Source organism: Mesitornis unicolor, unplaced genomic scaffold, assembly GCF_000695765.1.
Source record: "Mesitornis unicolor isolate BGI_N332 unplaced genomic scaffold, ASM69576v1 scaffold54307, whole genome shotgun sequence".
NCBI lineage: Eukaryota > Metazoa > Chordata > Aves > Mesitornithiformes > Mesitornithidae > Mesitornis > Mesitornis unicolor.
In genome coordinates this window covers 7,084-21,490 of record NW_010199495.1, presented here as the reverse complement: position 1 = coordinate 21,490, position 14,407 = coordinate 7,084, and the positions used below count along the sequence as shown (strand labels likewise).

General features: G+C 38.0%; 1 protein-coding gene across 1 annotated transcript in view; it reads left to right on the top strand.

Moving 5' to 3' along the window:
* The window catches only part of LOC104544544 (cystic fibrosis transmembrane conductance regulator-like), a gene marked incomplete at its 3' end in the record, with an annotated part of 30,484 nt that overhangs the window by 14,274 nt on the left and 1,803 nt on the right, over window positions 1-14,407 (top strand). Inside the window, exons 4-10 of the mRNA XM_010189452.1 lie at window positions 3,650-3,865; window positions 4,881-4,970; window positions 6,352-6,515; window positions 6,989-7,114; window positions 10,000-10,246; window positions 12,596-12,688; window positions 13,186-13,368. Of these exons, the coding sequence (XP_010187754.1) occupies window positions 3,650-3,865; window positions 4,881-4,970; window positions 6,352-6,515; window positions 6,989-7,114; window positions 10,000-10,246; window positions 12,596-12,688; window positions 13,186-13,368 (1,119 nt within the window). The remainder of the gene's footprint in view (window positions 1-3,649; window positions 3,866-4,880; window positions 4,971-6,351; window positions 6,516-6,988; window positions 7,115-9,999; window positions 10,247-12,595; window positions 12,689-13,185; window positions 13,369-14,407) is intronic.

Here is a 14,407-nt window from a genome sequence, read left to right as displayed (position 1 = left end):
CCTGCTAAAATTTAAGTAGTGTCTGAGGGCTTTTGTGGGCAATTTTGAGGATAACTTCCTTTCCCAGAATACATATAAGTGAAGAGTGTGTGAGCATGCTCATGTGGGACTGTGCAGGGTTGATTTCTCCATGTGGGCTTTTTAAATGGAGTACAATTTTAGACCAGGAGAGGCCAGAACAGGACTGCAGGATTTTTTAGTTCTATTCTTTGTTTTTATTTATTTATTTATCCATCTATTTATTTATTTATTTAAGAAAACATAGATGTGCAATTCAGCACTTAAGAAACAAAATCTGCACCTTTCACAATGAACACAGAAAGATTAAGTCTTAGTTTAAATTTTTGATTCTGTTACCATTAATCTTCATTTTATTGAAAGCTGTAAGAGGAAAAACTTGCTGTTAAAGCCACTGGTGTTCTTTTCAGGCCCTGCTCACGGAAATTAATGGGAGCTTTGCCATTAATTTGAACGGAGACAGGATGTTGTGCCGTATCGGCATAGGTGCAACCAAGTTGTGTGTTCTTTTGAACTTCACTTTCCTTCCAGCTTTTCTCTTGTCTGATCCCTGAGCTGTTTTCACGGCACCTTTCTTGGAGCGTGGTTTAAATTCTGCTGACATCCCTGCTGTTTGTGTAGTTGTTGTTGCAACTGGCATCACAGCTTTGCTCTCATTAGGTCTCGTAGTTTTTCCCTTTCCCCTCAGGTAATGATGTTATTGCAGGGTGGACACTTGCGCTCTGGCCCCCTAGAGTACTATGGCCTTCCTTCATAAACAGTGTTGTGTTACTGCACGTTGAGTTACTGCACTTAATGTATCTGCTCCCCTACTGTTTGAAACAGCTTCCACGCTTCACCTCATCAGCAGACGTGTCTTGCAGTTTAGAGAAAAGGTAGTATGAGGATGAAACAAAACTCTTGCTTTTTAGCATGAGATGAGCTAACAAATTTGGTACATTGTTGTGAGGATCAGTTTTATTCTGCTTACATTTTTCTCTTATATTCATCGCCATGAGATGTGTATTTCCACACAGGCACAGCAGCTGCTAACATTAACTTAGAAATGTTTTTGGTATAATACCCCAAAGGACCCTAATGAGGATTTCCTGAAGTTCTTGCATATAGGTCACGGGTGTGAGTGAGGAGACAGGGAGGGATATGAAAGTCCTTAAACACTTCTTGGGCATCTGCCAAAACAGAGATGTGCATTATTGTCTTCAAAGGTAGAGTGATTGAGCACATGGGGGATGCGCGTAATGTAAAAGGGCTCATTGCGTAGGAATAGCCATACCAGGTCAGATTGGTAATGTATCCTGTGTCATACTCTCATTTCTCTTCAGATCTTTGCTTTTTAAATTAAGATTTCTGTGAGGGGGACATTTCTGAGTTTCTCAATGGCCTATAATGAATGCAGAGGGAAGGACAGGGACAGGAGAAGGAAAAACACAACTCTTGAAAACTGGATTTTCCGTTAGGTGCACAAATCCCATTCCTTGTTTTAGGCAGGTCATTCTAATCAGTTTATTTATCCATGTTTATGTCAGTGGGTAATTTCGAGGCCACAAAAGGAAAAATGAAAAACAGGTAGTTCTGCTTTTATGTATGTAGGCGAGATAATAATATCTTCAGTAAGTAAGGTGATAAATCTCCACTGTAAACCAGTGGATTTTTACGCCCCATGAGATAGCAAATGATTTGGCTTATTGCCAGCCATTTTTCTACCCTTAGTCTGTAAATCATTTTTTTTTTGCCAGTGAGTTAGGCAAGTATGCAATACCTTTATAGTCACAACAAACACAGCAGCAGAGAATGGCATTTTCACTGGATTAAGAGTAAATAAAAAAGAAAATCTTGCTATTTTAAGCCTATATATAAAAACTTATCTTAGAATCTCTGAGAGTATGAAAGCACCACATTGTCCTTGAGAAGTGATTGTTTTGTATTTTGTGAGTTTTGGGGAGTTTTGGTTTGCTGCTTTGGGGTGCATATGGTCTAAGCACAGCTGCCTTGGGTCATGTGTGTTTTAATAAACACTCCTCCCTTTGCCTACTAATAACACTGAAGTCTTTGTCAAAGCCGTCTCCAGGTTTGCAGCATTTGTGTTGGGGCAGAGCGGTGTTTAATTTGGGAAATCAGTGCGTAGCACAGGTATGCTCTTTGAGATGTAAAATGCCATCTCTTCTGTGCAAAAAGTGAATGATGAATCAGCCCCACCAACAGTGACATTCAAAGGTGTTGCAGTATAGGTTGTAGAAGTACTTGGGATTGTTCTTGTGTAAGAGATCAAAAGGAACTGAGAGGAGAAGGAAAAAAAGAGGATTTTCCCCATCTATTTATCACTGCAAACCATTCATTACAGCTGAACTTCACTTTTTCATGTCTTTCTGTCTCTATATGGTGGTCTAGGTGGTTTTGAGCTGGAAGGCAGTACTAATCACTTTTTGGCAGAATTTAACCCATCTCTACAAAAAATGATTCAATAGTTTCTTGCTATTTTTAAATTAGCAGATGTTTTCTGCTGAGATACAACAGAAAGAAGGATAAGAGGACATGCACAGAAGTTCTTAGCACTAAGTAATTTAGAACTAAGTGTTTTATACTGAATACAACAATGAAACAAAGGAGCACATACACACTTCATACCCTTCAGAAGCTCATGCAGAAGGTGAAACAAATTCTTGGACCACAGTGCACTGATGATTTTTGCAGTTTTTGGGGAAGGATTGCAGAAGGAAGGAGGGGACAAGAAGCAGAGATGGAAAAGGATGAGGTTACAGAAGTGAAAGTATGATAATGATGGGGGCATGAAAGGAAATGGGAGGCAAAGGTGAGGTAATGTTAGTGGGGCTTAGTTACAACAGAAAAGGAGGTTGAGGACAAATGTAATAGCAAGCTAAGAGTATACTCAGGACCCTAGCAGATCGTTAGATGTCTTGCAGTTGAGCAGTTTGATATCACCTCTTTCTCCTCTCCTACTCTGGTTCTCTACCATGTTGCTGATCTCGGGATGGGAGGTGCAGGGGCTGCCAGTGCAGGAGGGACTGGTTTATCTCTGGCACTTTTATTAAAATTGCCTCTCCTATCATTTACACTTCTCAGCCTGCTTCTGTTACAACCCTGGATACAACTGGAACTGTTGAGCAGGATGATCTAAATGGTTTATACCATGTTGCTACTTCCATGCACTTTATGTTTTAGCTATATCCTCAATGTGTTTTTCTGATGGTGTTCATTTCAGGAGCTTTGAGTCTTCTTGTGTCCTATAAGTCCAGTAAAGTGCAGTGAGAACTGTTCCCAAGGGCTCAAAACAGAGATCCAGTCATGTGATGTGGCTAATCCATTACAGCTCTGAAAAGTAATCATGGAAGTTAATCTCATTTGTCGCTTTTCTAGAAAATGATCAAACAAAGTTTACAAACTAGATTTGCTTTAGTGGAGTTGCAGTAGCACTGCAGATTAAGACAGCAGTGAGTTGTCTGTTCTGCCATGCAATCACTGCCACTTTCTGCACAGCAGACAGGCCTGGCTTCCTCACTTAAGATTTAAAGCTGTAAATCTCAGTTGGTAGGCCTTGAAATTCAAATGTTAACCATTTTGAAAAAAGGAACAGACTATTGACCAAAATTATTTTTCTCGTTTCCATCTGCAGGAAGTCACTAAATCTGTGCAACCCCTTCTGCTGGGAAGAATAATAGCATCCTATGATCCAGACAACTCCGATGAAAGATCCATAGCTTACTACCTAGGCATTGGCTTGTGCCTTCTCTTCCTTGTGAGAACACTACTCATACACCCGGCTATATTTGGTCTTCATCATATAGGAATGCAAATGAGAATAGCTATGTTTAGCTTGATTTATAAGAAGGTAATTGTTTCATTTACACGCAAAGCCAAACCTCTGTCTGTAACCTATGCAATCTTTAGGGCAGTTTGTTGAAAGATTGATAGTTTTCTACACAAAGTACCTAATAGAATAATGTGACTAACATCAGCTTCTGACAGCTCTCCATTTCATAAGTCCAAAGAATTAAATACTCGTCTAAAGCTGGTCCAAAAGAATAATGTGGCTAACATTTTTCTACACAAAGTACCCAAAAGAATAATGTGGCTGACATCAGCTTCTGACAGTTCTCCATTTCATAAGTCCAAAGAATTAAACATTCGTCTAAAGCTGGTTTGACTGAAGTCAGCCTCTGTGTGAGTTCAGACTTGCTGGATATGTGGTGAGATGCCCTAATTGTTCTACCATTGTTATGTGTGTGTATTGGAAAGGAAGAGTAACATACACTGGTGGCCAAAGACTATTTTTAAAAGAGGATTAGAGGTGAAGATTTAAACAATAAATATAACATAAAAGGGATTGAGTTTGAATGATACTGAAATCTCTATAGCATGAAGAATCACCAGATGCACTGCATGTTCACAAATCCGAAGATTTTAAAAGTTGTTTGGTTTTACCAAGAACAAAAGCAGCTAATTTAAGCAAACACGCTAGTTACTCTGGTATAAAGCTCAGTGTGAAAACATCTTTCAAAAATATTTGTCAAGATAGGCACAGTAGGAGATTTTTGACAATACACAGCAGCACACAGCATGCATGCTTAATTAAAACTTGCATTTGCATATATATCTATATACATGAAATATGTAACAAAAAGAAAGGACTGAGTCAATAAATCAATATTTGTAAAGCAATTTAATGGTTATATTAAATTCGAGTTACATAAATAACAAGCTTAACGAGACTTTATAGCATAAGCAGATAAGTGAATTGTTATTTATACTACTGTACCATTGCCTATTATTTTTATCTGTATTTATTCTTTTTTCTGAGGATGAGTTTCATGGCCATTTTTCTATGGTTTTGTTTTGTTTTACAGATTTTAAAACTGTCAAGCAGAGTTCTAGATAAAATAAGTACTGGGCAATTGGTCAGCCTTCTTTCTAACAATCTGAACAAATTTGATGAGGTATGTCATCGATTGTTTAATCCACTTGGTGATCCACCAATACAAAGACAATACTTCAAGCTTTTCATGACAAATATTAAGGAAGGAAGGAGCATAAATGATGGCCTGCACTGTATGCTCATTGTAGATATAAAATGAATTATTGTCTTAAGAAAATGTGTTGGCCTATGGTCATGGATTTGCTTGTTCTGATACTTACGACAACCTGTATCTCCTATGCTGATTAGTAGAGGAAACTTAAAAACCAGGTATACCATGAAAGCAAGCTTGCTCTGCAGTGAGAACCTGCCAGGAAACCCCTGGATTATGCAGCTGGTTTCACAGAGATCAGAACTTGCTGGTTCATTCCTTCTATCCTCTTTTCGTGATCACTGTACCTTGTTACTAAGGTGGTCCAGTCCGTTCCTGCCATTGAACAAGTGATGATGTTCAGCATCCTGTTGCTACTATTACCCATTCTCCTAAAATTCTGAATAAGCATTGATATAAGACCTTATTAGGAATCATTCTCAACATACTTGTCTTAGACAATACTTCCAAAGTCTCCTGTAAAACTTCTCTTTCATTAAAGTCTCAGAGGTAAATCCCTGCTAATGGAAAAGTCCATTAACTTACGTTCAGCATATAGATTTAATTGGTCCATTGGTAGCGCGAAGTTTGCTTCCAATGAAAGCAGCGATATCAGAGAGTCTGAAGACACATGGCTGAAACTGTAGGGTGTATTTACTTTAAGCACTATATTACTATGTAGAGCAGTGTCAGCTAGCACTGAGCAAGCTAGGACAAGTGTCCTGTCATTGCAGCAATGTAACTGTAGTAACACAGACCCCTGTGCAGCCTGATCACAGGATTCAGTCCAAAATCTCCCCAGTGTGAAGGAATGTGGGTGAAGTAGGCAGCAATCTGTTTTAAATTAGTTGTGTTCACACAACAGTCATCTCTTCACCAAACTAATATTTGCCTCCTATATCAGTTTAAATTCCTCTCAGAAGATTTTTCTGTGTACTTTTCTCATCTTGCATTGGTTGAAAAAGCCAGCACCGGTGGCAAATTCTGTTTACTTTCACAGAGCTGGAATTTTTTCTCATGCATATACATAGCGAAGAGACAATTGCAGACTGAACTTTGCCTTACAAAAATCAAAGTTTAGCTGTGGAATGTATATGTATTGCTGCACTGTCATGATAATTAACACCCACAATGCTATGTGCTCAGGATCACAGATCCTCCTTTATAAACTTGTTTTACTACTGGAAATATCTGTACCGTTCTTCATTACATTTTTGAAAGTGTTGCTTTAAGGACTTTCTCCTTTTTATTTAGTTTTCAGAGCACAAATATAGCTTGTATTATTATTATTTTCTGCTGTGGACTTTCACAGGGTCTTGCTCTGGCTCATTTTGTGTGGATTGCACCTTTACAAGTGGCACTGCTGATGGGACTGCTCTGGGATATGTTAGAAGCCTCTGCATTTTCTGGACTTGCTTTGCTAATAGTCCTGGCCCTTTTCCAAGCCTGGTTGGGACAAAGGATGATGAAATACAGGTGATGACACTGTTTTAAAATATTTCAGTATATTTTCCTGAAACACATTAGTTTACGAAGTTTATACTACTTGATTCTAGAGTCTCTAGTGATGATATTGCTACAAAAGGGGAATCAAAAGAGTGTTGGTTGTGTTGGGAAAGTCATGGACAAGCCTTTACTTATTTAACAGCAGCTGTCTAAACTTAAAATGAAAGGTCTAATATGCAGTAAATATTGATAATGCTTTGTAGAAGTAAAACTCCTTGTTAGTGACTTGATTTACTCTTTTATAGAGCTTGTATTTTCTCCTTAGTAAAACAATTACTAGATTTCTAATAATTCCTTTCACATTATTCATAATTATTCTGTTAAAATAAACATTTTAAATGTAGTCATATAGGAAAAGTGTTTTCTTAAGATAGAATGAGATACAAAGTAAATATACAGGATGAAAAAGATTAAGATTGACCTACTACCTTTTTACTTTCTAGGAATAAGAGGGCGGGAAAGATCAATGAGAGACTTGTCATCACCTCAGAAATAATTGAAAATATACAGTCAGTTAAAGCTTATTGTTGGGAAGATGCAATGGAAAAAATGATTGAAAGCATCCGTGAGTAAGTGTTCTCATTTGTTAGTCAAATTTTTTATATGCTCAGAAGAAAAAAATTAGGTGACTATGAACACCATCTGTGGTCTTGTTAGTTAGGAAGTAAAGCACACAAATATTAATCCTCCATAAACTAACCGTGCATTCCCACACTGTGGCTTGTTTTTTTTCCCAATGTGTCGAGTACACTATGGAGGTGAGATTTTTTATTTTTTTATTTGCTTCCTCATTTGTTATAATGATATTTCAGCGGTCAGCTTGCACAGGTAAAACAATTGTGGTATCTGTGTTTGTTTCTGGCCAATCCTGTCCTCGACTTACAATAAAAAGTCCTTTTGTGATGGTACTTAAGGCTTTACAAACTTTCCTTTTCTGCGGTGGAGGGAAGGGTATGGGTCCTCTGCAGCCGTTTTCTGAGAACTGCAGTAAAGCTGGTTTGAAATGTTACATGCAATATGTGAAAGGATTAAAGTTGTGCAGCTTCATGTATTCATCCTGCACAATTGCATTAACATTTATTGTCTGTAGATAGACATGTATAATGCCTGTCTCTTCAATTAATATCAAGATTGAACTGGAACTACCAGACCTGAGGCAGAAAGGAGGTGAAAGAGGTAACCTAGTTAGCTGAGAGCTATGAGGTCTTCCTTACCGACAGGGAGTCCTGGGGCAAGGGAGGAGAAGTGACATATTGATTGATGGATGACACTGCAGTAAAGCTGTCCCGTGTGTTTGTTTAGTCCTTTACAGAGAATTAAAATTCTGTTCCAGGTGTGTGATTGGGAAAATAAAAGAAAATAAAATAAATATGTGTCGTATTATCATGTAAATAAAAGAGATGAAACGATATTATTACACAAACACCTTCTTGTTCAGCTGCTTTCTGAAAGACAGTCCAGGGAAAGTGAAGTGTTCTTTACCTTTAGAATAAGCCAGATCTTAAAATTTGTAGTGATTTACTCTAAACAATCAGAGAAAACTCAGTCTGACTCCAGGGTGGGAGTTCCAGCTCAAGGATGGAAGCAAATTAGGATTCTCCTGCTGTCATTACTCACATGCGTTGCTTTTAGGATATCTGAGACCACATCTTGTGACAAAATCCTGTAGAAATGAATTAAATAAATTTTAGTCCACAAAATGGTCACAGAAACCTGGAAAAAGGACTGTCATTTTATGATATATATTTTCTACAATAATTTATTGTGCATTTTGTAACACTGGAATTCAGTTGTTATTATAGTATGCATGGATTTTAAAAAGACAAGAATGCTAGCAGTATCACAAGATCAAAGTATCTCTATTCTGTTTCTCTGCACCAAAATACTGTATTTTTTGAAGTCATCCAACGGGTCACTTGGTGAAGTCATCACCAGAGGAGGTCAGACCCAGAATGTCAGAGTTTCAATTGAATTTTTCTTGCTGAGCCAACCCTGCAGGACTCCCAATCAGTTGGCTTGTTAAGCTGGTAGGAAATGAGAGCCTGTGTATGAAGCCATGCCTCTAGTTTAGCAAAAGTGCGTTATAACTCAGTTGTTACCAAACTGCTTCTTCATGCTGGCATTTTCTGATGCAACCTAATTTAATCAACTCCAATGAACTAGATAGACCTGTGTCCTTGCTCTGATAGACTTGAGCTACCAAGGGTAGCCATCCTGCAGGTGTAACACTGCCACAGGCAAACTCCGTGACGCTTCAGAGGGACCAATATGGGCTGTCTCCTGTGTGCCCTCTGTACTGATAATAACTGTTTGTAACAGGTGTCTGTATAAATGTACTTGCATTCCTATGGGCTATGCAGTGTATTCAGAAAAGTAAAAAACCACAACTCCAAACTGTTTCCCTGAACCATAGCATAGTACTGGAGAAGGTGAAGTCCAAGGTTGGAAGTGCCTGTATTTTGTCAGCAGAAGAGACATCTTTATATAAAGCAAAGAATTTCAAGCTCATATATTTGTACTGATTCCTGAAGCATCACTTCAAAAACTTCATACACTAGTCTATGCATTATATGTGCACAGGACTCATAGTGTCCCTTATATCTCTCTCCAAGTGCCTGTATTGCATCAGCAAGACCTGTCCCAGATGAGTGCTTAATTTCCAGATTTCTGTATTTCTGTATCAGACAGAGTCAACTCTGGAAAACTGCTTGTGGCTGGGTCAGCTTGTGGCTGGCACTTGGGAGCATACTGAAAAGGGTTAGTGCTTTGATTCTCCCTCTTTGGAGTAGTGGCTGTGTGCTTCAGCACGGTGGAGATTTTTGGTAGCTTCTACTCAGGTATTTGTGTGGGACTGCATGAGTACCAAGCCCAAAAATCTGTTATTCCTATTTAGTGCTGCCACTGACAGTCTCCTGCAAACTCTGGAGGGACTTAAAAGGCCCCTTCTTCAGGGCAGCGACTAAAGCTGTGGTGGTGACCTGCATGCCTGAATACTTTCTTCAGGCCTCTCTTGTGAAATAGAGACTTAACAAGAACTGCTAGGCACCCTGCTTCAAAACTGACTCCGCTCAGATTTTCTGTCAGGGACTTAACACTTTGGCTGACAAAAGCTGGTAAGATGCAGTGTGCATATGAAAGTCTTATGCATGAGTAGTGCGGAGCTGAAAAGGGATTCCACTTAGCTTGAAATCCTGGAGGGACTTTGCAAGCAGACACTGTCTCAATAGCAGAAGACACACAAAGGTTATAATGCTCAGCCTTGCGACACCACATATTACTGTCACCAATGCAGCTGCAAACTTCTGCACAGTATCCCAGTGGTTAGAGCACTCCCCCAGGGAATGGGCACTGTTTTACCAACAGTTCCATCCAAGATATCTGTAAGATGTAAACTGTGAAATCCTATACTAATTATTTGTCATTTTTTGTTTGTTTGTTTTTATTTTTTTAACAGAACTGAACTGAAGCTAACACGAAAAGCTGCTTATGTGAGATATTTCAACAGCTCAGCCTTCTTCTTTTCAGGGTTTTTTGTGGTGTTTTTAGCTGTCCTTCCATATGCTGTGATTAAAGGAATTATTCTCCGCAAAATATTTACCACCATTTCCTTCTGCATTGTTCTTCGAATGTCAGTGACCAGGCAGTTTCCTGGGTCCGTGCAGACCTGGTATGACTCTATTGGAGCAATAAACAAAATACAGGTAGAGTACCTACACTAAAATCTTCCCAAGTACGTAAGCTAATTCTTTATAGCATGTTATCTTGTCAGTTGATCAACAAAAGCGCACAGCGTTTATGCAGACTTTCCAAATATGCTATATGTTGCTTTGACTACACACCATGAAATGTCATTATAAATCTTGATATTGTTATATGGTTCCCCAGGCAGCATAGCCACAGGAATCTCATGCTACTGCATGCTCCTTTTTTTAAAACACTGGCATTTAGTTATATCTTCTCATTGCAGAATAAGGAACTTAATAAAAATATATAATGAGCTGTGGTGGTTCAGAGATATTTTTCCTTCAGAAATGGAAGTACAAAATTAGTACGTGTTTTATATAGCCCAGCTTCCAGTAGTTGCAGTCACAGATCTTCTATTCACAGATCCTAGCTATTAATGGCAAGAACAGCAGATTGTGCCTCTTATGCAAATGTGTGTCTCATTCATTCTGAGTAGTAAACATAATTAAGGTGCCGGTCAAATAATTATTACCTGCCTTACCCACTGAGATGAATTGCTCATATACCAGCATGAGATGCTTAACTGCAGAGTCAAATCAGGGTGAGTTCTCATTAACTCTCTCTCTTTTATCTGCTGTTTTGAAATCACTTATCAGGAAAAGGATTTTTATTCTATTTTGGGGTGAAATCTTAGGGGTTTTTTGCATATTTATAGATTTTTATGGTAAAACATAAATTTTACTATTTTTAGTATGATAAAAATATCAAATAAGGAACTTAAAGATCTTAATCAGAAATTCGAACCTTAATATAGAATAAGAAGTAGGTATTGGATTTTTATGGTTTTCAACCAGGCAGAAAATTTGAGAAAACCACCCACAAACCTTTCTATTGGACATTCATAAGGCTGCCTTGTTGGATCCCACTTTAGGCACTCCTTTTGCTCTCAGATTCCCTAGGTGTTAGTGGAGGTATCCTGTCTCTCGTGTTTCCTGGAAGAATGTATCCAATGCCCTGTCACAGAACTGCCAAGCCCAGTTGTTGTGCCATTGCCCTATCTTTGCTGAATGCTATATTAGCTCTGTGGATGCTCTAGAATCATCATCTCTCTGTAGCAGGTTCAGTATAGACCCAGTTCAGTATAGACAGACTGCACAAAATTTCAGAACACCAATGTCCTTTACTCGTCACAAGAAACATAAACAAAAATAATAAACCACTCATACATTCCTCTGGTTTATTTTCCTTACCAGTTTAGAGAGTTAACTGGGCCAAATATATCCCCTGGGTTATTGTGTTTTCCCTGTAGCTAGACCTGTGTTTTCTACACCATGAAATATTTAAGGATCAGTGTGCTTTCTCTGACTTTCACTACTCCAACAACTCCACTGGATGACCCCACCTCCTTTCTTATTAAAACCTAACTATCTTTTCCATTTTTTTGTTTGTTTGGTTGTTTTTGTTTGTTTGGTTTGGTTTTTTCTCATAAACTGTGTGTGTTTTTCCTCCCAGGTCTTCAGTTACTGCCCTTTCAATCATCTGCTTTTCCCTTCTGCTTGCTCTACTTGGGAAATTTGCAAGTTTACTGTAGAGAACTGATTTCTGCCCTTCATATCTGCTTAGTCTGTCCACTGTATTGCCCACATAGACCTACTTGGTCCCACATAATTTGAAAAGAGAATTTAGAGGAGATGGTAGCTACAGACTGCATAACCTTAACAAGATAATAGAATAGAGACATTATCTTTCCTACATTAGCATAGGCTTACTCTTCTTTCCTAATATTATGCCAGAAGGTAACACAAACGTCAAGGTGCTGACTTGTGTAATTTAAATCACACTACTTCAGTGCTGCACTTGCCAGGATCATTATCTCCCATTTTATGTTTGTTGTTGTTGGTAGAGACATCATTATAACTCTCTTAAATGCTTGCAGTTTTAGAATAGAGAGATAGCAGCACGTAGCTGCTTTGTTTCACTCTTTACCAGAGTGCAACCTTCCACATCCTACTCCAAACCCAAAGCTTTATTTGAAAACGATTAAGATTGGAGGGGTGATGCTGCCTGGTACAAGTTTGGAAAGCAAATGAAATGCCAAGTTTTCATATTATTTCTAAACCAGAACCAAATACATTTATGATTATGTTTTCACTAGCAATGAAAGAATTGGTGGTTTCAGAAACATTTCCTTATGCATCCAAAAACATTGCATAAGCTATATTTATGCCACTTTCTAAGACATTACAATGCAATGGCACCATTAGAAATACTAGCTGGTGCTCAGTGTTGGTAAGTATGTAGTGCTTTGTGTGATTGGGCTGTCATCCCTCACTGTTTCCTCTCATCTGCTTTCATGGTGTTTCTAGGATTTCTTGCTGAAAAAAGAATATAAAGCCCTGGAGTATAATCTAACAACCACTGGAGTTGAGCTGGACAAAGTAACAGCTTTTTGGGATGAGGTTAGTACTTTTAGCCAAACTAAATTAAAACACAGAGTGTATCTTTTTTACCAAGATTTGCCTTAGTGTTCTCTAAACAGAGCAGCCTACACTCCTTCATTTTAACTGGCTCAATCTATCAACAGGCAAGGAATATATGGCAAGTAATTGATGCATTATATAAAATTATCCATGGCTGAGAAACTTTGGAAGAGATCTTTTAATAAGTGCTAAGGCCTGTAATAAGTAGTTATTTCTGATTTAAGCCAGACTGAAAACAGAATAAGACTGTGGCATGTATAAACATTGGAAAGCAGTTCTATAATAGGCAAGTCCAATATGTACATTACAAATATATATATTTAAGAATATAATAAGTATGTTATAGATTGGAAAAGTAGCATCAGAAAAGTAAGTTCATATGTTTTCATAAGTCCATTGTATGAGATACATGTCTACATATGCATGTTTTATTCATTTTTTATGTACATACGGATAAACATCTGTCTATGTTGCAGGGAATTGGAGAGCTGTTTGTAAAAGCAAACCAGGAAAACAACAACAGCAAAGCTCCTGGCACTGACAACAATCTCTTCTTCTGTAATTTTCCCCTTCATGCCTATCCTGTTCTTCAGGATATAAACTTTAAGATTGAGAAGGGAGAGTTATTAGCTGTTTCTGGATCTACTGGAGCAGGCAAGGTATTTCTATTTCCATTGTTTCATCAAAAGTCCTAATAATTCTAAGGAATAATATTGTGTTGTTTTCTGTATTGTTACTTGTATTGTTACTCTGTTCATGCTATCCTGTGCTTGCTGTAAAAATTATGACTATAGGAAAAAGTATGAAGAAAGTGTAAGTTTCAATAAAATGTCCAATAGTTATTTGAAGTTTTAGTCTGTGGCCAATATGAGAGTTTGCTGGATATTTTTTGTACCTAGAAGGATAGAGATTTAATAAGAAAATAGCAATTTAAATGACAGAACTCTTTTTCCATAGGAAGTAAAAGGAGATTTGCAGGAATAATGCAGACTGAAACCTAAAGTTGATGCTTATGGTGAGAATCTCCCTGCCTTTAAAACAATAAACTGGAGAACATAGCGTAGATGTCCAGATGGCTTAGTGTGCTAGAAAGCAGATTTTTTTTTTCCTGTCTTGCCAACATTTTAAGGTAAAATTTGAACACAAGATGGTCAGTAACGTGACAAGCCTGGCGTGGTTTAACAAGGTAACTAAGTTGCGTGCCCTGGACTTGTGGTATACGTGGTCATTTGTGCTCCAGTTTCTACAGTGCCTCACTCCGAAAGGCTCCCTGAGACCCATATGAAAACCTGTGGAGGTGCTGCTGAAACTGGTGGCTTTCTGAGAAAAGTTGTGCTTTAGATTAATCATCATTTTAGAACCTCAAAATGTTATCAGTACATTTAGTTTGCAGGGAACACATCTGATCAACCTCATTAATATAAAATTAGTTGAACTGTGATACTCTTATTCACTTTGAACAGCAAGTAATTCGATGAGTCTTTCATCATCACTGGATTTTCTGAGGAGATGTGAAAGTCAAAACAAACATTCATTATGCATTTGGAAACTTTTCCTGTTTAACAAATTATTGGTGAACATATTCTGATTTCTTTTACTTGCATGGGGTAAAATCTTTCATCTGTTGGAGTCAATGGCAGAGGACCCATCAATTTCAATATGAAAAAGGCTTCTGTATTATTTTTTAGTAATGATACC